This window comes from Caretta caretta, chromosome 1 (genome assembly GCF_965140235.1).
Source record: "Caretta caretta isolate rCarCar2 chromosome 1, rCarCar1.hap1, whole genome shotgun sequence".
NCBI classification, from domain to species: domain Eukaryota; kingdom Metazoa; phylum Chordata; order Testudines; family Cheloniidae; genus Caretta; species Caretta caretta.
In genome coordinates, this window is record NC_134206.1 from 33,927,302 (window position 1) to 33,951,728 (window position 24,427).

Here is a 24,427-nt window from a genome sequence, read left to right on the forward strand (position 1 = left end):
ACCAGCTCTTTTAAAACTCTTGGATGCAAGTTATCTGGGCCCACTGATTTAAAATGTTTAACTTTAGTAGGTGCTGTTTAACATTCTCCTGAGATACTAGTGTAATGGAAAGAGTGTTATTATATGTTAGGACTACATTATCTGTTTTTTCCCAAATATAGAACATACATTTTGACTGAACACTTCTGCCTTTTCTGCATTCGTATTGATAATTCTACCTATCTAGTAATGGGCCAATACCATTGTTAGGATTTCTTTAGTTCCTAATATATTTTTTAAAACTCCTTATTGTCCTTAAGTTTGCTGATCATAGATCACTTCTTGTTTCCCTTTGCTTCTTTTATCAATTTGCTAGAATTCCTACCTTCTGATTTATATTCATTAGTATCAACGTCCCCTTTTTTCCATTTGTTATATATATGGAATATATATATATATATATAATTTTTATAGCTTCCTTCACTTCCTCTCTAAACCAGGTGGGTTTTTTTTACCAATCGTCCTTCTTCCTCAGTTATGGGATTTGGGGTTTTGGGTATCTAGTAAAGTGTTCTTAATCAACCCCCAATTATCTTTCTCATTTTTGTGATTAAATTCTTCCTCCTAGCTGATCTGGCTCATAACTGTTTTCAGCTTTCTGAAATTGGCCCTTTTAAAGCACAGTATACATATTACTGGTCTGGACTTTATTCTATTTGCATATTATAAATGTGATGAAGTCATCAGCATTTGTACCTAAAATACCATTCATTTTTAGTTCTATGAATCAGTTCCTCTTTATCTGTCAAGATGAAATCTAATATAGAATTCCCATGTTGGGTGCAACACTTTTTGAGTTAGGAAATTATCATCTTTAGCAAGTAAATACATCTATCTGGCAAGTAAATACAAAATATCTATATATGATATATATTTATTTATATATACACAGTCATGCTAAGTAGTGCATTTCTGTTATTTACAGAACTGCAGATTTTACAAAAGCTATAGTTTGAATTGTAGACATACGCTGAAACCTAAAGAATCCTGACTAGATGTTTTAGAAATTAATTAGTGAAAAGTAATCCCTGATGTATTTACAGTATTGTTTACTTCTTTTATACATCTTCCAGGACTTCATGTTCTTAACATGGAAACCAGAAGTTAGTCCTTAGGACACGAGTAACTTTCTTGGCAATAGGATCAAACTCAAACTGCCGTGATCCATGAAAGAAATAGAAGAACCCTAGGAATAAAAGCAAGTTGAATTACTATATTGCACAAATAAATATTAAGCGGTTACAATAAAGGTTGGAAAGGGCTAGAAAAATCTATTTGAGTCACCCACTCCAGCAATTTGCAGAACTGTTTTATCTAAATAATATCCTATCTGACATAGGAAAAAAAAACACCTATTCCTGATCATTATTCTCAACACAGTAACTTTATTGTCTTAGGGCCAGACTGCGATATCCTTATTCATGTTGAGCAATACCTTACTTCACAAGTGATCCCATTGACTTCAGTGGAACTACTTATGGTAGAAGGTACAATACAACATGAGTAAGGGTATCCCAATCTGTCCCTTAGTACCGATCTTTTCATAGCGCTGTCCAAACATTAATTAAGCCAGTATTAATATGCAGAAGTTTCTGGCTCTCAGCAGTGTGCACCCCATTTAACCATGCCTCTTATCACTTCTGAATCATTTATTGCTTCCTTACCTGAGAGTTTCCACTTACTTTTATACTGGAAAACAGCATCAATCTTCCCATTAATTCCTGGAAATTCATCTTTTATCAGCTTTGGCTTCTTGTCCATGGACTGTCTCCTTTCATCATAACTGAGGAAAGTTAAAAACAATAAGAAGACACTTGAAAATAAGCCAAATGGCACGTAAGCCAGCCCCACTCTTTACAGAGAGCCCATTAACAGTGAACTAAGCTCACTGAATACTTAGCTATTCTTAAACCAGATGCATAGGTGACATAAATCAGCACACCTCCCATGACCTCAGTTGAGCTACATCAAATTACACCAGCTAAGGAGCTGGCCCCTTGTGTTAATTACATGTGCATCTTTGAACATCATTACTAATTTACTACTAACTTACTAATTACTAAATTACTACTATCATTACTAATAACCATTACTAATCATTACTAATCTGCAAAAATTATTATTATTTTTTTTTTGCCTAATAGGCAGGATGTAGAGAAGTGAATTATCAGCTATTGTATGGGAAACAGGAGACTATAGACTTACCCTTAAAAATGTATCATTGCAATGTTCGCTGTCCACAACTAGTGTTTATCAGGAGATAATGATAATGATAATGATCCCTGTGGGATCATTGTTATATCACATACATTGAGGTGCTATATGGCTACCATCACTGTGCTACCATCACACAGGCTATAACAAAGTGTTTGCTGTAATATTTTTACTCAACGTAGAAATTAAATCACAACCAACTGTGTTCAAACAAGATGAATGGCTTGACCAAAGCTTTCCAAGCAGTGAGTTTTAGGAGTGGAGGATCAGATTGAATCCTTTACTCACCCGATACAGTTTACAAACTGTAACAAATCTGAAATCTCTGGGAGCTAGGCACCTAAATAGCTTTCAGGATCTGAGCAATCGTCACTTCACAGTGATCACTGTGCTGCACACCATGGCCACTTAGAACTATTCCACAGTGATACAAGTCACATCATTGTGCTCCACATATATAGGTCGCTATTACTTGTGCTAAAAGAGAATCTCCTTTATCTGTTAGAAGTATATGGGTTATGACACATAAAGATGAGCAGTTTTGATTGCATCCAATAGAGACAATGATGAATATGCACACAAGCCAATTCACCACAATATATGGCACATGCTTTGTGGCATAATAATGACATCTCTTGGTAACTGGACAGAGGAATTGGGGATAATAATCTGAACCTTTTTTTAACCCCAAGAAAAGGTTCTGATAAAAGCATTGTGCACACTTATGACTCAGTATAATTAGGAATTATTGTTTGTTTTAAAATGTGCAGTAAAGCTTTAGATATCTTTTTTCTCTATGTAAGTAAAATTTAAGCAAAACTTTATGTATTTTGAAAAGAACTGTTTCACCTGCCTTTCAAGAATATTATTTTTCTACAGGCAGTGGTGACAGTGTAAAAGACTGGCTAGCAAGTATGCTACTAAAGCATCATAAGGCAAATTAAGGGTAGAGTTATTGGTGATGTGGGTTTTGTTTGCTCAGTGGTCCCTATTACCGGAGACTCAAGAATGTTGAACATGAAATCTTACCTCCAATACTTGTTAGATACAAAGAAGTATGTTTCCCCTTTATTTGCATTATAAAGAGCTGCATCAATTTTCTTCACACCCTTTGAGAAGCCCAAGTCATGGATTTTCTTTGGGTATCCAGACAGTATAGTATCTCCTTTGACAACCCAGAATTCATTTCCTATCAAGAAAAGTTGTTGAAAACATTTTGCCTGGAACTTCTGTTGAATTATACAACATTTGTGTAGGGTCTTTAACTGTATACTACAATCAAACCAATCTTTTTATGGACAAATGTAGAGATCAAAACATGCATTCCTTGCTATAAGACAGTCCTTCCTGTGGCTACAGTAAACAATGGACCATCACCTTCTGTTGTATTTTAAACACATCTGGCAAAATCCATCCCTCATGTAACTCTTCTGAATGCTAAGGATGAATTTGGGCGTCTATTTTTAATTTAGACAAGTAGTTTTACAGAAAAAAGTGCCATTTCACATTTCCTTGGATAGAGCTTGATTTGTTTGGAAAATTTAGCTTCGTTAACATTAATCAAATAAGTGACATGCATTTTGATGCCGAGTGTGGTTTTTGTTAGCAATTTAATTGCAAAACAACAGCAGTACACTGGATTAGCGCCGAGTTAATGAAATCCCATTAAAAGAGTACAAGGTTCAATTTCCTTAACTATTTTCAAAGCAGGTAAATTCCATTCGTGTCACATGTAAGAAGAACATAGAGAAACTCAAATTCTTACCTTTAAAAATAAATGTCTCATCTTTGTCCGTAATTTCATAGGCAGCATCCAAGCCAGATGGCAGAGGTGACCAGAATGAAGATATTAAATTAAAGTCAACTTCTCTGCTTGTAGGGTGTTTCCGCCAGAAGTGCCTGATCCAAATACAGTACAACTTGCATATTAAATCATATCTTTATACATAACAATATGTGGGATTCTAACCATGGCAATAAGAGTTTACAACTTCTACAGCCCAGAAAGTATTGTATATTGGCACACATACAAATTCCAATGCCCCCAAATCCTATCTTCTATGCATTTACTTAGCTTTTTGACTATTGAATCACTTAGGGCTAAAACCTGCCTTTACCACTGAGGTTAGAGAGGGTTCCCTGACATGGAACAAATGCAGTTCTGCTACACAAAAGGGAAATGGGACTCAGTTCTGCAGCACACCACTGAGAAAGGGAGGTGGTAGAGTTGGGTGTCACCAGAGGATTCTCACTTCCCCCAGGTGTCTCCCCAATATCTACTCCAGATACTCATGCTAGGCTCTGGGCTGAGAGAGTTTATCTCTGGAAAAATCTCTGGATTTCAGAGAAAGCAGATTTCACAATACTTACTTGCCTGCTCTCCCGGCATTAGTATATTTTGAATGTGAGAATACAATATTATAAACTCCTTTAGACTGTGAAGTCTTTAGGCAGGAGCAATCTACACCTTTGTACAACGCTGAACAAATGATAAAATATAACAATAGTAATTGGTTTCATTATCCAAAATCATTGTTGCAAAGGGTGTGCATGTAGACTTGGTGTTTGGGATGGCAAATGTTCAAAGTTTACAAGGTTGCAGTTAAAGATGGGTAAATGGCTAACTTTAGAGTTCCAAGTAGTGGGTTCAGAGGCCAAAACTGAGTTCTCCTGAATTCTGAATGTTGGAACCTGTTCTAATATAAAACTTATCCATGTCTTTTAAGGCACCCTTTCTAACTCTCTCTCTCTGTCTTCTCTGCATCCTGTCCCTCTTCCTCTCCCTCCCTTTTCTTAATGCAACCAGATCTCTCTCTTTACCCACCAATACTTACCTCTTTCCTTTTCCCAACCCCCCTTCCCTACCATATCATATCCCAGGTCTCCACTAGGACCTCCTTTTACCCCACTTTCCTCTTTTGGGGTCCTCAGAATCCATAGTCTATTCTCTTTAACACGTTGAGAGCACCAAGTTTTAGTGATTTTCCATGGAGGAATGCTTCAGATTTGGCACACTTACTGCTAATCTCTGGTCAGTTGTTTCAATCAATGAATTGTCCTGGGAATACTGCAGCACCCAAGTAGCCAAGTAAAACTTGCCAGTGTTAGATGTCATGATAGAGTCCAGCATATAGAGGTCACAATGAAGAAGTCAGAATTTGTCAACAGTTACCACAGTGTTATCTACATTTGACAAGTTTTCTCCTATGATTAGAATGGGAAATAAGTGTGGCAAGTGTGTGTTGTTGTTGTTGTTATTATTAGAATTTATCATTTGCATTGTCGTAGTACCAAGGACCCCACCTATGGACCCTGTTGTCCTAGGTACTGCATAAATATCCAGAAGAGAGAGAGCGCCCTGACCCAAAGAGCTTACAGTCTAAGGAAATATCCCTTAATGATCACCTCTGTGCTGAGGTAAGTAGCAGGTCGGTTGGCACTTGGGAAGAGAGATTGGTGATATTTATCTGAACCTTCTTTGAGCATAATAAAAGGTATTGGTTTGATTAACATGCTGGACAAAATTCTGAATATTTCTTATTTTTCCAAACTGTTGTGCCATTAAAGGAAGATTTAAGCAAAAGATGTGATGCTGCTCTAAGACAGTCAGCTTACTTGTCTTTAAAGAACATTATTTCTCCACGGAAAGTGGTGACAGCATCGAAAGTCAGTTTAGGGCCACAGGTGTTTGGTGGTAGAGGTTCTGTTGGCTCCATGGGTTCTATGGAGACCGTAGATTCTGTTGGATCTTCAGGGGGGTTAGATGAAGGTCCTAAGGAAAACAATTTAGAGAAGAAAATAAAACTAGTATTTGATATTATAAAATTCAGATAACTTCAGTGGATCTGTCATTTTTTTTCAAGCTATAGTTAATACAACCATTCAACATGGATTTCATTAAAAGTTATTTGAACTTGTGAGAGGCTATAAACATTGAGCAATTAATAATGTTTGATTACCATAGAGGTATTGAATGCCATTAATATCATCCTGATGAAGACGGAAAGTCTTGGAATCAAAGTATCTGTAAACTGGGTACATCAGTGAATCAGGGTGTCTAGAATGGAAGAGTCCCAGTGAATGGCCAAACTCATGCGCAGCCACGAAAAACAAGTTGGAACCTAAAACCAGCAAACAAAATGTATAAAAGAAAGTTACGTCTTTTCATGTTCTTGCCCATCAATGTGAAATACAAGCCAGCCAATTGCACTCAATACAATAGAGGTTTTTAGTGCTTATAGTAAACTCAGATATAGTTGAAATACAACTAAGTACAATGAAAATACATTGAAGCACATCAAAAGTGCAAAGGTGCGGTGCTTATAGGCCTGATCCAGCACCCAACAACTTCAGCAGAGATCAATGTGGGTGACGGAGTCCAGATGTTGTGATGCCTTTGGAAAACTGGGGCCTGAGGAAGCTAATTATGTGGGATGGTTTTCAAAAGTGCTGAGATCCTAACTTTGTTGGGCACTGTTGGTTGTTCAACACTTCTGAAAATCAGCCACTCACTTAGGCATCTAACTATGGATGTAGGAGTCAAACTTTAGGTGCCTAGTTTTGAAAATCCTACCAAGCCCAGGTAAGTAATATTAAGAGTTGGTTTTACGTACCCTGTGAGCCTTTGGTCCAGTCTTCATCCTCATCAAAGTGAGCATCTCCACCAAGACCATTGCCAGGTGCATAGGCATGAGCAACAGTCCCACCAGGACCATCAAAGGGATTGAAATCATTGTGAACTAAGAATGGAATAAGGTGCAATAGAACTCTTTGTTAGTTTGCAACACTCCAAATTCCTCTTACATGCAATTTTGACAACCCCATTATTTGTTAATTTTTACTGATAAGCAGAAATTTTTGACTTTCTAGTAGATCTGCAGACACTAAACAATTGGAAGTGAAACAAAAATCTGTCAAAATGGAAGTGAGATCATGAAGCAGTGGGAACTGGGCAAAGATTGGAGATGGGCATGAATGCAGGTACAATGGCTTGGTGGGAGGAGAAATGCAGAGGAAAGGAAGGTAAATAAAAATAATGGCAAGCTGTTGTACAACTTGTATTTATAAAGTCGAACCACAAGACAAGCATGTGAGAAACCAAAAGAATCACGTGACCTTTTATTGTTCCCTCCACCATCCTCCGCTACTTTCTGTTCTCTTTACCCACTGCATCATGTCTAATGATGATCCTGCTACCTCCTATGCACATAGAAGAGAGCTTTGGCGGGAGAAATCTCCCTGAGGAGCCATCCACATCAGCCCAGTAGGGGGTGGAGTTTACCCTCCTCCACCACAAAAAAGCCCTCGAAGGGGAGCCAGCCCCAAGCACTGAGCTCTGTGGCCCCTATCTAGCAAAGCACTTCAACCTGTGCTTAACTATAAGCATGTGAGTAGTCCCAGTGACTTACATGGAACTACAGCCATGAGTAAAGCTATGAGTAAGACCCACAAGCCCAGATTCTGTGCAGATGTCTGCCCAGGCTGAATATTATACACTATGCACAGTCCTGTTGAACTACACACAGTGTGTAAAGTTATGTACAGATACAAATCTTTGCAGTATCACAGCCTTAGATTGTAAACTCTTTGGGGTTGGGACTGTGTTTTTGTGTGTGATTGTATAATGCCGAGAACAATGAGATCCCCATCCTAATACAAATGATAATAATGAATAATAATTTCAGGACAAATCTTTCACAGACCTCTGGATGGTAATATTTACAATGATTCTATATATATATATATATACCTCTGGCTGCAAAGGAGATCAATATATCTGCATCACCTCTGTCAACCCGGGTAAATGTCAATGGGGTCACTTTGCTCCAGACTGTGAAAGCTTTCTTGATGGCTGCATCTACATCAACTCGGGCCATGTCTGGTGTATAGTTCAAAATCCTTTCAAATTTAATATAGAGAAACAGCTGAGTTCTTTACAATATTTACCCTCTACTTGGAGCAACTTGTCTCCCTTTAATGCAAGAAAACCCCTCTATTACTGACTAGTTACCTGTATGTTAGATTTCTTTTCCCCCATTTTGGTTGTCCTGCAAAGGTGGAGAAATCAGCAATATCAGGGACTCCACACCGGGGTTTCTGCATCACCTCCAAAGTGTTAGAATCCAATTTCCCAGTCACCTCCAATCCAATGAATTCCTGCATTTCTTTGATTTTGTTGACCATAGGACTATCACTTTTCCATCTTAAAACAGGCTTCCCATCTGTCTTAAAGCTGTAGTAATTTTCCAGGTACTTCTGATGAAACAGATAGCTATTAAGACACTAGATTCTTTTTTAGATCTTGCAAAATAATATTAAATATTATGACATGAGATCTACCCTGGGCTTCTGCTGCTTGTTCCCTCTGTGTCTCAGGAACTCACTTTGTTTAGAAACTTTGTAAAACTGAAATTAGTTACCATTTTCCATTTATATTAATACCTTGATGTTATATTGTTCTGTGATAATGTGGCGACAAGAGTTCTGCATGAACATTTTGCAAAAGTACAATAGGATTAATGCTCAGAACACATTCAGAATAAACATTTGCCCTGTAAATGGAACATTTTGTGACAAAACACCTTAGGCTCACTATCTGTTCCAGCACTCCAGGCAGTATTTAAAGACAGACAAAAAACAGATTTTTGAAGAACATGATTGAAAGCATGATTTTCCAATAGCATTACATGTTATCATGTGCAATGTTTTGGACAAAATGAAGATCCTGATCTTACAACCACTTATGCATGAGACTATCTTTACTCCCCCAAGAAGCCACAAGTGAGCCAATAAGATTACTTGTGTGTAAAGTTATTCAGATATTTAAGTGTTTGCAGTATCAGGTCCTCAACTGGTGCACTGTAATTTTAAAATGCTTCCCGCAAAAAGTGCAAACCAAAATAATAATAAGATGCTTCCCCTGGCAAATTTCTAAGGTTCATGATGACAGGGCTGAATTATTCTTCAGAAATATTGCCTCACTTTGAGCATTGCACATCCGTTAAAACAGCACCCAAGGCAAGCAGTTTCCAAGCTTTCGAAACCAAGCACCCTCTTCAGGAAAATGAAACAAGTCATATCCACCCTTCCACCCCACCATTTTAGAAGGGCAGCCTTGGGGAACCTTTCACAGCCAGTATGGCACACCCCTCGGGGGGGGGGGGGGCATGCTTCTATTCTTTGGGAAATACTGAACCAGACTATTCACGCCATCAGCATGTATAGGGTCAGATCCTCAGCTGGTGTAAATCAGCATAGCTCCATTAACTTCAATTAACTCCAGCTCAGGATCTGGTCCTTTGTGTCTGCAATCATTACCTGAACAAGCTTCGTATCTTCTTCTGCTTTCCTTTTTGGATGTATAGGAAAAGCACAAGATGCTGCACATAGTAACAGCAGAAACGGAAGATTCTTCATTCTTTTGCTTTATGTCTTGTCTTTATGAAGATCTCAATCTCCACCCGCTACATACAAGTCTCTCACATATCCCTGTTTATATAGTACTTGAGTGCTTCATAAAGCCGGGGTAGCCTGACTCACAGTTTAGAACAGCCTCCAATTAGCAACAGAAGATATGCAAATAACTGGTTTAGGCATGAAAAGCTTGACAGATTTCATGTAAACTGTCTCCCATCCCACTCCGCCCCTTTGCAAATTTTGCAATTGGACAAGATGATTAATGCTCAGGAAATAGGTTGATATTCCTTTCCTTTAGAAACTCACTGTTATCTTTAATAAGGTTCTTAGCTCTGTTGGAACCACCCATGACTCTCTCTGCCCATTGCTCCTGCCTGTACTACCAAGCAACAATCCCATGCAGCAATTAAAACTTGATTCTCAGGCCTGGTTAAGCTAAACTGAATGCAGGAATAGGGGATGGGGTAAAGGACTGTTGCACCACAATCTTAATTCTGGAGACAGTGAAGGAAGAGAACAATAAAAGCTAGAACAGTCCGTAGGAGCTGGTCTATCTTACACTGTGCTGAATATGGTACAGAATAGCAGGAATGTACTGTGCTCTGACTAACCAATTTATTTGAGCATAAGCTTTCGTGAGCTACAGCTCACTTCATCGGATGCATCTGGTGAAGTGAGCTGTAGCTCACGAAAGCTTATGCTCAAATAAATTGGTTAGTCTCTAAGGTGCCACAAGTACTCCTTTTCTTTTTGTGAATACAGACTAACACGGCTGTTACTCTGAAACCTGTGCTCTGACTATATCTCCTCCTTCAACATGTCCCCCCATAATCCACCACCACACCCCTGGTGCTCCCTTACACTGGGGGCTGTTAGGGGAGTGATATGGGAATGTCCTGCTGGCTCTATTTTACCAGAATCTCCCTTATGCCAGGGTGATTCCCAAGTGGCCAGTTCTGCCTCCTTTGTGGCCCTGTTATACCAGCAAAGCCCGAGTACTGAGCCACCACAGAGCCCAGAATCCAGGCCTAGCTCTTATGCTTTGGATAATATGTTCCCCACTATTGGTCAGGAAACTTTCTCTCTGCTTCATATGGCGCATGCACCAATCAGCAGCAGCATCCTGGATATTGGGCATGAGGCCTTAGAAAGTCCCCCCAAAATTCATAAGCTCAAATTCTTCACTAATGGTTTCACACCATCGTCTCCACTTCAGGGTGGAGAATTATCTTTTCTTTCATTCTCCATCACAAGGGGCACAGTCTGCCACAGGAAGCAGGCAGAGGGACCTCCATTCAAAATATAGTGAGAGATGGCAATAGCAGAGATTTCTGAAAGGAGAGGTACATACATTACAGAGACATTTGCTGAATTATTTCCCTTTGGGACACATCAATGGAAACCAGCAGAAAGGAGCCCCAGGAGATAGATGTCATGATGAAGTCTCAAGTATCTGCTTTCTCCCCCCTGGATGGTTGGTTGGTCTTGTTGAAACAGGACACAGGATGGAGATTCAGGAGGAAGCAGACACTTGGTCATGGGGCCTAAATTTTCCATACTCATCATTGTTTGTATTTGAGTGCTCATCCACAGGGGCACTGGGAAGGTTTTAGTGAGGTTGTTGTGGTTCTTCGATTGGCAGGACTCAGCAACATTGTCAAGTGTGCCCTGTTACTAACTTTTGCCCTCTTATTCTGTTCCCTCTTTTCTCCCCATTTTTTGGTGCTGTCGATCACCCACTAAAATCATTCACTTTTCTTAGTATATCATCCCATGTAGAAACTTTCATAGCCGCAGAGATGTTTTTTGAGGCCTTGCCCATGAAGAGATCGAACCTAGAAATGATCTCCATAATGAGAATCTCTTGTTCTTCCACAGAGATTTGACTTGCTGATTGCTACACTCTCCTTTCTCAAAGCCTCTCTCTCAGGAATGTCTCATACCATTGTCTGGCCCTTGCTATGCCAGGGTTGATACCCCCACCAGCAGCATTCCCTTGGCCAGAGCCCCTAGTAGCAACACCAGAAGAAGACATCATCCTCCCGTGGGCACAATGCTGAGTAGGAGTCTCAAAATTTGACCCTTTTCAACTGTGTCCATGCATGGAAGTTGCCAATCAGCATATGTAAATGCTATTTTAAATTGTACAAATACAAACCTGAAAGGAAGAAGATAAGACTGGGGGTGACACACAGCTTGCCCGTGAGGTAATGAGTAAGGTTTGTTCTGAAAATGCTTCACACACCCAGCCCTGTTCTGGCCTCAGTGTACTCTGGCAGCAATTTGAGCGCCACAGGTTAACGTACAAGATTGAGGACACACACACGAGGAGCTTCTGAGCTGTAAAACTGCAGCTCTGGCTGTGCCAGTGTTGAGTGGCGTCTAACCGAGAGATGTTTACATCTCCCGTCTGGCTGCGTAGTTTACTGCCAAACCCTGAGGCTAGTGTGTGTGTATATATGGAGCCATAGGTATTTATGATGTTGCTGAGGATGCCAGCCGCAGAGGGAGAGGCATGTACCCCTCTTCTGACAGCTGCATAATGACAGCTCATATGAATCAGATAGGTTTCAGAGTAGCAGCCGTGTTAGTCTGTATCCATAAAAAGAAAAGGAGGACTTGTGGCACCTTAGAGACGAACAAATTTATTAGAGCATAAGCTTTCTTGAGCTACAGCTCACTTGAAAGCTTATGCTCTAATAAATTTGTTCATCGCTAAGGTGCCACAAGTCCTCCTTTTCTTTTTATGAATCAGATAGTCTTTGTTTAATGGCAGGGCTTGCTGTCTTGCTTGTGCCTTCTGTGTGGCTCCTGGTGGGTCTCCCTTCCTTTCCAGCCTAGGGTGTGTGTTCCTCCCAGAAGCCTAATCTACCATAATTTCCTCTTCGACAATAAGGATGCTGGATCCACTAACATCCCTTTGTGCAGGAATCACTTCCAGGTCAGACTCAATTCATTTGAAAATCTCCATGCATGTGTGTCTATCTAGAGAGGGGACTAAACACTGCCAGGCGGGGCAATGGTGGAGCTGAATTTCCAAATCCTCTGAACATTCATCTCCTATTCAGGCCATGCGAGAGCAATCTTTTCTCCAGCAGGGAGGTCCACACTGCACCTCCTCTGGAAATTGCCTGCTAGGAGCATTATAACTTGTGTTTCTCTTTCCTATGAAGCAACACACTGGCCACTGCTACATACGGGACTATACTGAACAATGATCTGATTGTTGATGGAAAATCTCGACTGTGTATACGCATTTGTGACAGTAATAAGCAATGAGATACATTCTCACAGTGTGTGTTTATTCAGGGCCTGATACTACTCTGAATGCAGTCATTAGGTTTGCACATAACTTTTGACATCAGTGAGAGCAGGGTTAGGCTCACACGCCATAGCTGAGATTTTCAAATGTGATTGGTGATCGTGGGTGCCTCGGATTTTGGGTGCTCAATTTAAGACACCATAAAGGGACCTGATTTGGGTAAGTGCTCAGTGCTCTATCTGTGAACAATTTCCACCTGGTGCTGACATAGCTATATCCAGTTCCAGTCACCAACAATAGAATCATAGAATCATAGGTCTGGAAGGAACCTCAAGAGGTCATCTAGTCCAGTCCTCTGCACTCAAGGCAGGACTAAGTATTATCTAGACCATCCCTGACAGGTGTTTGTCTAACCTGTTCTTAAAAATCTCCAATGACGGAGATTCCACAACCTCCCGAGGCAATTTTATTGCAGTGCTTAACCACCCTGACAGTTAGGAATTTTGTCCTAATGTCCAATCTAAACCACCCTGGCTGTAATTTAAGCCCATTGCTTCTTATCCTATCCACAGAGGTTAACGAGAACAATTTATGTCCCTCCTCCGTGTGACAACCTTTTATGAACTAGAAAACTGTCCCCTCTCAATCTTTTCTTTTCCTGACTAAACAAACCAAGTTTTTTCAGTCTTGCCTCATACCTCAGACTGACCTGAGCTGCATTTAGATTTGAGGCTTGAAGGATATAGCCCATTGTCACTCCCTTGAGCCACCAAATCTCCTGCCTTTGCCATCCTACACCCCCCATCTTTAGCAATGCCATTATCTAAGGTTATGTCAGTCCCTTCTGCTTCATTACAAAAGACACAAAGAAATTATAACAGTTCAGGTAGTGTGTGATGATGGGATCAGTTGTTTAGAATAATAGTGTAATGAACAGGGGTGTGACTGCCCTTTACTGGATGGAATCAGAACTACTCAACTGCGTGTCATAGGCCCTGTGCAAAATAGCTCACGTAGTCGAGATGTGCTTTCAGAGTAAACATACTTGTGTGCTATCACCAGAGCACAGTGAACTTCCACATGGCCACAGTGTCCAGCATAATGCATGACAAGGTCTTAGATGGCTTATAGGAGTCTTAGAACTATCAACTCTTATGAAGCAAGGAGTGAACGTGTAGTGCTGTGCTTCTATCTTCTTCTTCTTCTAATATCTATCCCCTTCCCTTAAGATCATTTCCCCTTGTTTCTACCCTGGAGCTGCCCATTTACTTCTGCCTCCTGCTCTGCCTCTCCTCTACAGTGAATGGAGTCTCTTAAAGTCATCATATTGCCTGAAAGGCTAAGCTGGGAGTTCAGACTGCAGTGCAATTAAATTAAATTAAGTGGCCCCTTCTCTCGTACTGCTGACCAGAAAGACCATGAGTCTGGACCAAAAGAAACAAAGACTGTTATATACACAAACATAAAATATCTTTATTGCTCAGTGACAAATAGATTAATAAATAGCCTAAATACAATATGAAGATAAGTTAAAACTATATATATTAAATTTAACATTTTTCTGTTATTTAAACTAATATTTATCTGGGATCGCAGCTCTTCTGTGACTCCGACATAAAGTAAAAGATGAATAACACTGATTAAAAACAAAAAATCTATGAAACGCCATCTCTAATGCATACAAAATTGGGTTCTGCTTCTTTTGCACCGTCACCTTGTGTGTCTGCTCTTATTTGCAACCAAACCAACTATTGCTCTTCATTTCACGAATAACTTTCTTGGACTTGGTGTCTATTTCATACTGCTTTGATCCGTGGAAAAAATAGAAATGTCCTAGAAATAGAAACAAAATGAATAATTACTTTGTACAAATGAATATTCATTCTCTTTCCACAAACACTGCTGCAAATTAAAATGTGTACACCTAAAGAAAAACCCTTACTAATTTCTGTAATGATTCTTGAGTCTATGGAAATGCAAATTTTCCAGTATATTCAACTATCAAAGTATTTTTTTTATTTACCTTTTTCCTGAAAGGCAGCATCGACCTTATTGCCAATTCTTGGAAAGTCAACTGATATGCGTCTTGGATAACCCTTTTCCATGGATTCGGTGACTTCATCATAACTGAGTGAAGAAAGGAAATGAAAATAATACATGAACATGTGATATTTAATATTGAGTCCAACTGACCTTTACAACAAGTAGGTCCTGCCCTTAGCTAAAACTCACTAACCATGAGCTACTGTAACTCATTGAATTGTTTAAATCCATACTATATGAATACTTTCACCTTGACTAATCGATGCACAGTCGTCCTTAGCTAGTCTGACTAAATAGTTTGTTTTTCCAACTTGAAAGCTGTAGGAGGAGTGGTGTGGGGTCCAAGTGGGCAACATCTGGGCCCTCATCCTGCAAAGACATTTCTGTACATGACTTGCTTTATGAGTTGTCAATGGGACTAGTCACCTGAGTGAAGCTAAGCATATGCATAAGACTTTGCAAGTGAGCCCTTAGTTATGTGATAACTTCTTCACCCAAGAAGAAATAGGGGTGCTTTGGGGGGGGAGTGGTTACAAAACCCGTCTATTTGTAGAACTATTTTCTTAATTTAATTTTAGAAACTGCTTGAGTGCAGTTCCCCACTGCACGGGACAGCAGCAGTGCTGTAAAGGCCAGCCTTGCCCCAGCCCTGATCGGGTAGGGGTTGAAACAAGAGGAGGAGCTGGTCTTTCCACCCTCACACAGCTACTGGTGGCTATAGAGCTGATAGGAAATCCCACCTGCTACTGTAACACCGACAGGCCCTGGTCATAGGGATCAAACCTGAGACCTCTGGAGCTAAATGCATTAGCCTCTACTGCATGAGCTAAAAGCCACGTGGCCATTAGCTAAGGCTGTAGAGCAAACTCATTAATCTCTCTCTAGGTGGTCTCGGTGCCACTAGAGGGGACAGAGCACCACCCCCAGGAGGTGTGTGGGTTACATACTTCCCCTAGCTGAGGAAGCGCATCCCGAGCTTCAGAGACTTCCCAGTTGAAATCCCGGATGAGCCCCCACTTGTAATACTGACAGACCCTGGTCGTCAGCGGGCGGGGTTGAACCTGGGATCTCTGGAGCTAAATGCATGAGCCTCTACTCCATGAGCTAAAAGCCATGTGGCCATTAGCTAAGGCTGTAGAGCAAACTCATTGATCTCTCTCTATGTGGTCTCGGTGCCACTCAGTGGGACATGGGAGGGGCTGTGGGATGCCAGATCCAGGGGGTGCTCACCTTGGGGGGCTCGCAGCAAGTGATGACCTCTCCCTACTGTTCCTAGGCAGAGGCACAGTTGGTGGCTCTGTGTGCTGCCTTCTCCTGCAGGTGCCACCCCCGCAGCTCCCATTGGCTGCAGTTCCCAGCCAATGGAAGCTGCGGAGCCAGTGCTCGGGATGGGGCGGGGGCAGAGCATGGAGCTGCCTAGCTGCATCTATACCTAGGAACAGCAAGGACAGGTCACTGCCTGTGGGGAGCCGCCTGAGGTGAGCGCCCCCTGGATCCGGCACCCCGCACCCTCTCCCACATCCAAACTCCTTCCCTCTTTGTTAACCAGAATTTTTCACTTACCAGCACCCCCCCATTCCCACGACATGACGGATAAAAAGGCTTTTACTGTACTAGCAACGAATGGAAAATGTTCTGTAACTCAAGTGTTTTAAGGAAAAGGAAGAGCTGAGTTCTATCTCTGTTGTCACTGACATTCATCTTAACAGTTGGGGTGTGCAATATACCAGTCATGAACTCATACTCAAGGTAGCCACACATTTGTCATAATTCCAAATGTAAAAGGGTTAATGAGGCTTTAAAGAAGCTGCATGGATTATTTGCTGGGAGAATATAATCTTACCTCCAATACTTGGCACCTACAAAGAAGTACGTTTTTTTGGCATTCTCATCATAAACAGCGGCATCAATTTCCTTAACATATCTTGGAAAGCCCAGGGCATGGATGTTCCTAGGAAAACCTGGCTGTACAGAGTATCCACTGACAACCCAGTATTGGTTGCCTGTCAAGAAAAACAAGATAGAAAAGCTCATTAGGGACTTCTGATGAGAGAAAACAGTATTTAATTACAGTCTTGGAGCTTCCCCAAGGAAACTTTTACCTTCCCTATGGGGTGAATTCCATTAGATAGCATTGAATTCCTGTAAAGAACACTCCTTCCTGCAAGGAATGTTTAAGGTTTCAGGACAATGGATTTTTTGCTTTATAAATTCATTACAGTAGTTAAAAAAACATTTCCCCCCACCATGGGAACTGGGACTGCTCAGCACCTCTGAAAATCAGGCCACTTAGTTAGGTGCCTAAATATGAATTTAGCTGACTAAATGAAAGCACTCCATTTTAAACACTTTAGCTCAAATATATAACTGATCCTCTCCTCTACCTTAAGCACATCAGTTAACTTCACTCTCAGTTTTCCTGATTATGAAATGGGCATAATATCTTATGTCACAGGACTGTTGTGAGGTTTAATTAGTTAATGACTGTGAAACTGAACTTTGAAGGTGAAAAGTTATGTCAGTGCTAGGTGGTGGTGTTGTTATTAATAATAATTGCTTCTTCATTTCCACATGTAAGAAGAATGTCTAGAAATTCAATAGAAATACCTTTAAAAAGAAACACTTGATCCTTCTTGTCAATTTCATAAGCGGCTTGAAAGCCAGATGGTAGAGTTGGCCAGAAGGAAGAAATTAAATCCTGCTCAATACCTGGGAAATAAGGACTCTTGCGCCAGATGTACCTGATTGAAAAGACAAGTTGCTTGTTTATATAATTATATGTTACCATTAATTCATGAGATCATCAACAGGGAAATTTAATAAAAATTCCTACTACATGAGCTGTACATTTGTTCACTAGCTGCTGGCGGTGGGACATGCCCCCAACCCACAGATCAGGTCCACTTGGAGATGCAATGCCCGTTTGGTAGTGCCCTCTTCAGTGCTACAGAGAAATCCTGTCCCATTTATTTGCACTGGGGTTCTTCCACCCGGCCCTTTTACCTCCCCCTTTCCCTCCCATTCCTTTGGTCCCCAGTAAGGCACAGGGAAGAGCTGGGTCAGGAGGAATCCTTTTGCCCACCATGTAAATGCAGCCATCTCTTCGGTGCAATGTGTCAGCTCTTTGGTAGTGCACAGCAACACTAAACTGCACTTTTTAGGAGGGAAATTTAAGAGTAATTTCTTCAGTTGAACCTTCAGGGGGCATTTATGTAGGCAGAATGTCATTCCCTGCGTTGGTATTTGCTCAAAACCCTGGGGATGCCGCTTTTATTCCATCTTCCAAGAAGTGCATTGGGATCTTTAAATGACCCATTAAAGAGTTAAGTATCAGATGTCATTGAAAAGATGGCACCTCTAACAGTAGAAAGTTGCCAAGCACTGCAGCTGGGGCCTGGGTTCAATGCTCTCTGGAGGCTAGGAATGCCACCTACTGAATCACCAACAACACTTTCTATAGCCCCATAGTTTTCCCTTTCGATCTGCCATCCATAGCCTGACACCAGTCTGTCAAGAACAATGCTTCGTGTGATATGGCTGCAGGCCAAAGTGCTCTGATTGCTCTGATTGCACAATTGCCATGGAAATGTAACAGACCGTGCACAGGATGACTAAGGATGATTTAAAATATTATTATTTACTCACCCTCAGGAAGCCCAGTTACTTCGCCCAGGTTGCATGGGCAAGTAGAAATTTGTGAGGTTGTGTTGACTATACATTTGGAAGGAAACCCCCTTCTTGAACTAATTGTCAAAGCATTGCCATTACAAGTGTAATCTAAGCAAAACTTGATGTTGACAAAACAGAAATAATTTACCTGTCTTTAAACAATATTATTTCCCCACGGAGAGTGGTGATGGCATCAAAAGTCATGTGAGGGTCACAGCTGTCTGTTGCTGATGTTTCTGTTGGTGTTTCTGTGGATGGTATGGAGGCTGGTGGCTCGGTAGAGGTTGGGGGTCCTTAGGGAAGAGGTTAAAAGCAGAATTGGAAGGTCAGTTAGTATTGCTGTTATAGAGCTTGGAGAACAGCATTACTGGGCCAAATTCTCAGTGGGTTTGAAACAGTGTTTTCCCATTCTATCAAGGTAATTATATATATGGCCACCACAGCCATATTATCTGAGCTCTTCACAGTCTTTAATGTATTTATCCTCACAACACCCCTGTGGGGTAGGACAATGCTATTATCCCCTTTTTACAGATGAAGGAACTGAGAGGATAAGTGACACAGACGCTCTATGGCAAAGCAAGAAATTGAAGCCGGGTTTCTGGAGTCCTAGCTTAGTGCCCTCACCAATGCCTCTCTGAACTCCTCCTTGACATTAATGGAGCTGTGCCAATTCACATCTGCTCAGGAGCTGGCACAAGACCGTCACAAAGTTTCATACAGAAACATATTTAAACCTTTCAGATTAGTGATGCCCAGGAAGCACTCACCTCTACAGGGAGGAGGGTGCCAAATATGCATGAAGAAGGGGTCACACTATGTGCTTCTCATCACATGTAGCCAGCTGATCTGGCTCATGCAGATGGAGATAGAGTGAGCCATGGCCTTACCTGCTTCTCATCCCTTTCGCTATGATTAGCAACCAAGAGGACACAAGAGGGATCACAGTCCCTGTGTAAAGGTAAGAGCAAGGACTGCAATTACAGCCAGCCCCTGTACACTGCTCTCAGCGTGGAGGTTCCTTATCCCCTTCACACCCCACACAGGTAGGCCACAGTGTGGCTCTTGGTTACACATTCTCATCAAATTATTTGTAACCTGTATGAGAGAGACTTTAAAAAAAAGTGATGTTTTCTCCTTACCATATAGGGTCTGAATGCCATCAACATCATCCTGAGGAAGCCTGTAGTTTCTGGTCTCCATCTGCAGATAGGTTGGATACATCAAGGAGCCAAGGACATTTGAATGACCAAGACCCAATGAGTGGCCAAACTCATGAGCAGCAACAAGGAACAAGTTGAATCCTAAAAATATAAAAAGCATAGCATTCATGTAAATTAAATACATGTCCCCGTAGAACAACAGGAAAGGACAGGTGAGGTTCCAGAGGAGTGGAGAAGGGCAAACATAGTAGCTATCTTTAAAAAAGGGAAACAAAGGGCATGTCTACACTACACTGTAAACCTCGCTCTGTGGGACCTGGGACTGAGAACGCAATGTCTCCAAGCCCATGCTTAAGCATCCATTCTGCATTGTAAACCTAGGTTCACAATTGCTGGACCCAGGTCTCACAGCCATATTAGCGCATCCATATGGCACTACACACACCTTCTGACTCTGGTCTGCAGCTTGAGCTGTGTCCATACTACAAAATGACAGAGCTTGGATCCAGGTCACAGTGGAACTCAGGCTCTGAACCACCACCACCCCGTCTCCTCCCGCCTCCTCCCCCCCGCCACACACAGCAGAGTCCTAGGACCCAGGTCCTTAGTGCTTGCTGATCTAGATCAGACTGATTTGTGCGTGGACAGAAGTGGGGCTTGGGTGCAAATCTGAATAAGAGCCTGGGCTTAGTGTGCAGTATTGACGTACGCAAAGAGGACCCGGGGAATTACAGATCAGTCAGTCAAACTTTGAGTTAGGTACTCAAAAAATTCTTAAACAATCACTTTGTAAGCACCTAGAGAATAAGAAGGTTATAAGGTATAGCCAACATGGATTTGTGAAGAAGAAATCATGCCAAACCAACATCATTTCCTTCTTTGACAGAATTACTGGCCTAATGTATAGGAAGCAGTGATATGTCTTGATTTTAGTAAGACTTTTGACATAGTCCCACATGACATTCACATCAACAAACTAGGGAAATCTGGTCTCGATGAAATTACAATAAGGTGGGTGCACAATTGGTTGAAAAGCCATACTCAAAAGTAGTTACAAATAGTTCACTGTCAAACTGGGAGGATGCATCTAGTGGGGTTTGTCCTGAGTCTGGTACAATTCAATATTTTCATTAATGATTTGGACAATGGAGTGGAGAGTGTGCTTTTAAAATTTCCAGATAACATCAAGCTGGGATGAGAGACAAGCACTTTGGAGGAAAGATTAGAATTCAAAATGACCTTGACATATTGGAGAACTGGTTTAAAATCACCAAGATGAAATTCAATAAAGACAAGTGCAAATTACTACACTTAGGAAGGAAAAATTAAATGAACAACTGCAAAATGGTGGATAACTGGCTAGGCAGTAGTACTGCAGAAAAGGTTCTGGGGTTATGTTGGATCACAGACAGAACATCAGCCAGCAATGTGATGTAGTTGCGAAAAAGGCTCATATGATTCTAAGGTGTATTTACAGGAGTGTCATATGTAAGACACAAGAGGGAACTGTGCTTCTTGTGAGGCATCAGCTGGAGTACTGTGTCCAGTTTTGGGTGCCACAGTTTAAGAAAGATGTGGACAAATCAGAAAGCATCCAGAGCAGAGAAACCAAAATGATAACAGGTTTACAAAACATGACCTGTGAGGAAAGGTTAAAAAAAGCTGGGCATGTTTAGTCTTGAGAAAAGACTGTGAAAAGAATTCGTTTTGGACTATGTAGAGGCCTGGTTATTACTTTTTTTTTCCTTCAAAGAAGCAAATCTGAGGCCAGCCACCATGAAAGCATCTGTTCATACTGCAGAAATATCCCTCCTTACATATAACCAAGGTTTTGTTAATTTTGATGAGTTCAGAGGCCAGAAGAGGCTATTATGATTGTCTCGACTGACTTTCTGAATAACACAGGCCATGGAATTTCACTCCGTAATTCCTGCATTGAATCCTATAGCTTGTGATCCCATAATATATCCCACGATAATGCACACTAGACAGAAGTACTTAACATGCACCACAAATACACTCATCCACTGAACACACATCATTTTCCCTGCACAAGGTTGTTAAAAGTTATCATCACTTTAATACTTTTTTTTTATTTAAAAAGTGGTGAGTTCAGTATTTTACAACTGCTAAGAGCCTCACCCTGAGGGCACAGTTTCATGCCATATTGTCTAACTCAGTAATGACTATTGTCTAACTCAGTCAAACCAGTCCACCTCCAGAGTAATTCCAGTCACTCCACGGGACCACAGTTGTAGTCAGTGCACTGACTTCAGTGGCATTACTATGGATTGTCATGGGTGTCATTGAGATCAGAATCTGAACCACTGATTTCAAGGAGAACTCCGCTGAGAAGTACAGCAGGTTCCCACCCTGTATATGTAGTTATTGCTAAGCTGCATTACTTTTGCGCCCCCATCTCTTTCCAGTGTAAAAATGAGCAAATAGCTCTTAAAATCAAATACTGCACAGTGGAGAATGCTAGTGAAATAGTAAGGGATTCCTACCTTTCAAATCTTTTGTCCAGTATTCATCCTCATCAAAGTGGGCATCTCCACCAATACCTTCGCCAGGTGCATAGGCATGAGCGAGAGTTCCACCCACTCCATCAAAGGAATAGAAGTCACCATGAACTAGAAAAGGATGCATAAAAAGTATGATTCTTCTCAATTGGGACTGTAAATAAATGTGTCAATACTTATCATTGACACATGGGGATTTTCTTACATCCAGCCACAAAGGAGATCATTATATCTGCTTCGCCTTCGTAAACTCTGGTGAATTTCAGTGGGGTCACGCTGCTCCAGACGTTCCAAGCCTTCTCAATCGCTTCATCTACATCAGCAGGTGCCATGTCTGGTGTATAGTTCAAAATCCTTTAAATACATAATAAGGAAATAAAGATAGGCAATTAAAAATGCAACTGACAGGACATGTACTTCAAGTTAAATATTTTGCTTCCTTGTTGTCTGTATATTACTATTTGTATCTCTTGTCTTTTTAGGCAATATGCTCCTTGATACACAACATATGTCTATCTCTGTGTTTGTTTAGTACCTACTACAATAGGGCTGTGATCCTGATTCAGGCTCCTAGGTGCTACCATAATGATAAGAATAAATAATAATAAACATAGAAAACTAATTCCTTCTGTAATTCCCAGTGGCACTCAAGGAAACACACTGAAATATTACCTATATTTCAGATCTGTTTTTGTCCATCTAGGAGACAGTGGAAAGGTGCTGAACTGGCCGACATCAGGTATTCCACACCTGGGCTGCTTCATCACCTCCAGAGTATTGGAATCCAGTTCCCCAGTCACTTTCAGCCCAAAGAATGCCTGCATTTCTTGGATTTTGTCACTTACGGTTTTTCTGTTCTTCATTTTAAAGATAGGGTCCGCCTCTGTTTTAAGTTTATAGTACTTTTCCAGATATTTCTGATGGGAAAAAACACCCACATTTTATGACATTCATGTTTCTTTTAGAATGTATAGAATAATCTTAATAGTTATACAGTTATTCCTGTGATCTTAATATAATAAAAGACTAATTCTTCCTATCAGCTTTAATCATATATACTGTCTACAACCATTACCTCAGCAAATTGCATGTCTTCTTCATTTTTCTTCTCCATTTCTGGAACTACTGGAAAAGCATAAGAAAATGCTACACAGAGTAAGATCTGGAATGCAAGATTCTTCATTTTCAACGTCACTTCTTTATCCTACCACTAGTTTAACAAAACCTCTCAGTCTCTAGCTTTTCTGTGCATGTCTCCTCCGTGACCCAGTATATATATCACTTGGGCGCTCTATAAAGTCAACAGTGGCATGACTCACAGTTTATAACATCCTCTGATTTTCCACAAAACATACACAATGTGACTTTTAACTGAAGTGTGATACACTACAGGTGACCTCGTCTGAAACCCCCTGATTTTGCAATGTTGTCAGAGGCTGTCCGGGATACTTTCCTATTCCTTTCCTTCCCATTTTTCCCCCTTTCCTTCCTAAATTAGGCCAACATTTTCAAACTTGAGTTCAGCACCAAAAGTCATATCTAGGCATCTGCATAAAAGTAGTCTGATTTTTCAGAGATGCTAAAAGGCTGCAGTGTGAGAAAAAACATTATTTTAGCAAATGTTAGACTTGTCTTAATCAATTAAATTGTTCCAATTTGTTGTCAGTAGTTTTCTTGTTTTATAAGCTAAAATTGTAATATGAAATTGTTTTGCTTTAAAATCATTTTGTTTTGTTACAAGTCTTGTCTGCTTGTTAAAAAATTGTTTAACTGTTCCCTTTGCTGTTCCCTTTAATTGTTCGTTAGAACATTGTTTAGCCTTTCTTTGTGTGAGTGAGGATATAAGTGTGCGTGTAAATAAGAAGAGATGCCAGCAGCAGATGGGCATAATCACCAAAGAGGGAGTGAAGAAATGAAAACGCCAGTATTATCTTGTCCTCATGGCCAAAAAATGCAGATTAACAACCCTAAAGTACAAAGGTATCCACCCAAAAACAAGAACAAAATGCCATATAAGAAGATGAAAGATGGTTATGTATACAACCAGTTCTGTGATAAACAATGCAAGCATGACACAGGAAGACCCATAGACTTGCCTG

General features: G+C 40.7%; 2 protein-coding genes across 2 annotated transcripts; both read right to left on the reverse strand.

Moving 5' to 3' along the window:
* Positions 1-971: 971 nt before the first annotated feature.
* LOC142071620 (stromelysin-1-like) lies at positions 972-9,714 on the reverse strand. The gene is made up of 10 exons (XM_075127027.1): positions 9,571-9,714; positions 8,264-8,508; positions 8,003-8,151; positions 6,867-6,992; positions 6,213-6,374; positions 5,869-6,025; positions 4,019-4,152; positions 3,283-3,442; positions 1,722-1,822; positions 972-1,225 (listed from the first exon to the last, which is right to left on the reverse strand). The coding sequence occupies exons 1-10, from the start codon at positions 9,667-9,669 to the stop codon at positions 1,125-1,127; spliced, it is 1,434 nt and encodes a 477-aa protein (XP_074983128.1). The 5' UTR covers positions 9,670-9,714; the 3' UTR covers positions 972-1,124.
* A 4,711-nt stretch (positions 9,715-14,425) lies between these two features.
* Positions 14,426-23,517, reverse strand: LOC125633993 (stromelysin-1). The gene is made up of 10 exons (XM_048844090.2): positions 23,404-23,517; positions 23,001-23,245; positions 22,534-22,682; positions 22,314-22,439; positions 19,786-19,947; positions 18,792-18,936; positions 17,582-17,715; positions 16,818-16,977; positions 14,955-15,058; positions 14,426-14,764 (listed from the first exon to the last, which is right to left on the reverse strand). The coding sequence occupies exons 1-10, from the start codon at positions 23,509-23,511 to the stop codon at positions 14,661-14,663; spliced, it is 1,437 nt and encodes a 478-aa protein (XP_048700047.2). The 5' UTR covers positions 23,512-23,517; the 3' UTR covers positions 14,426-14,660.
* Between the last annotated feature and the right edge of the window lie 910 nt (positions 23,518-24,427).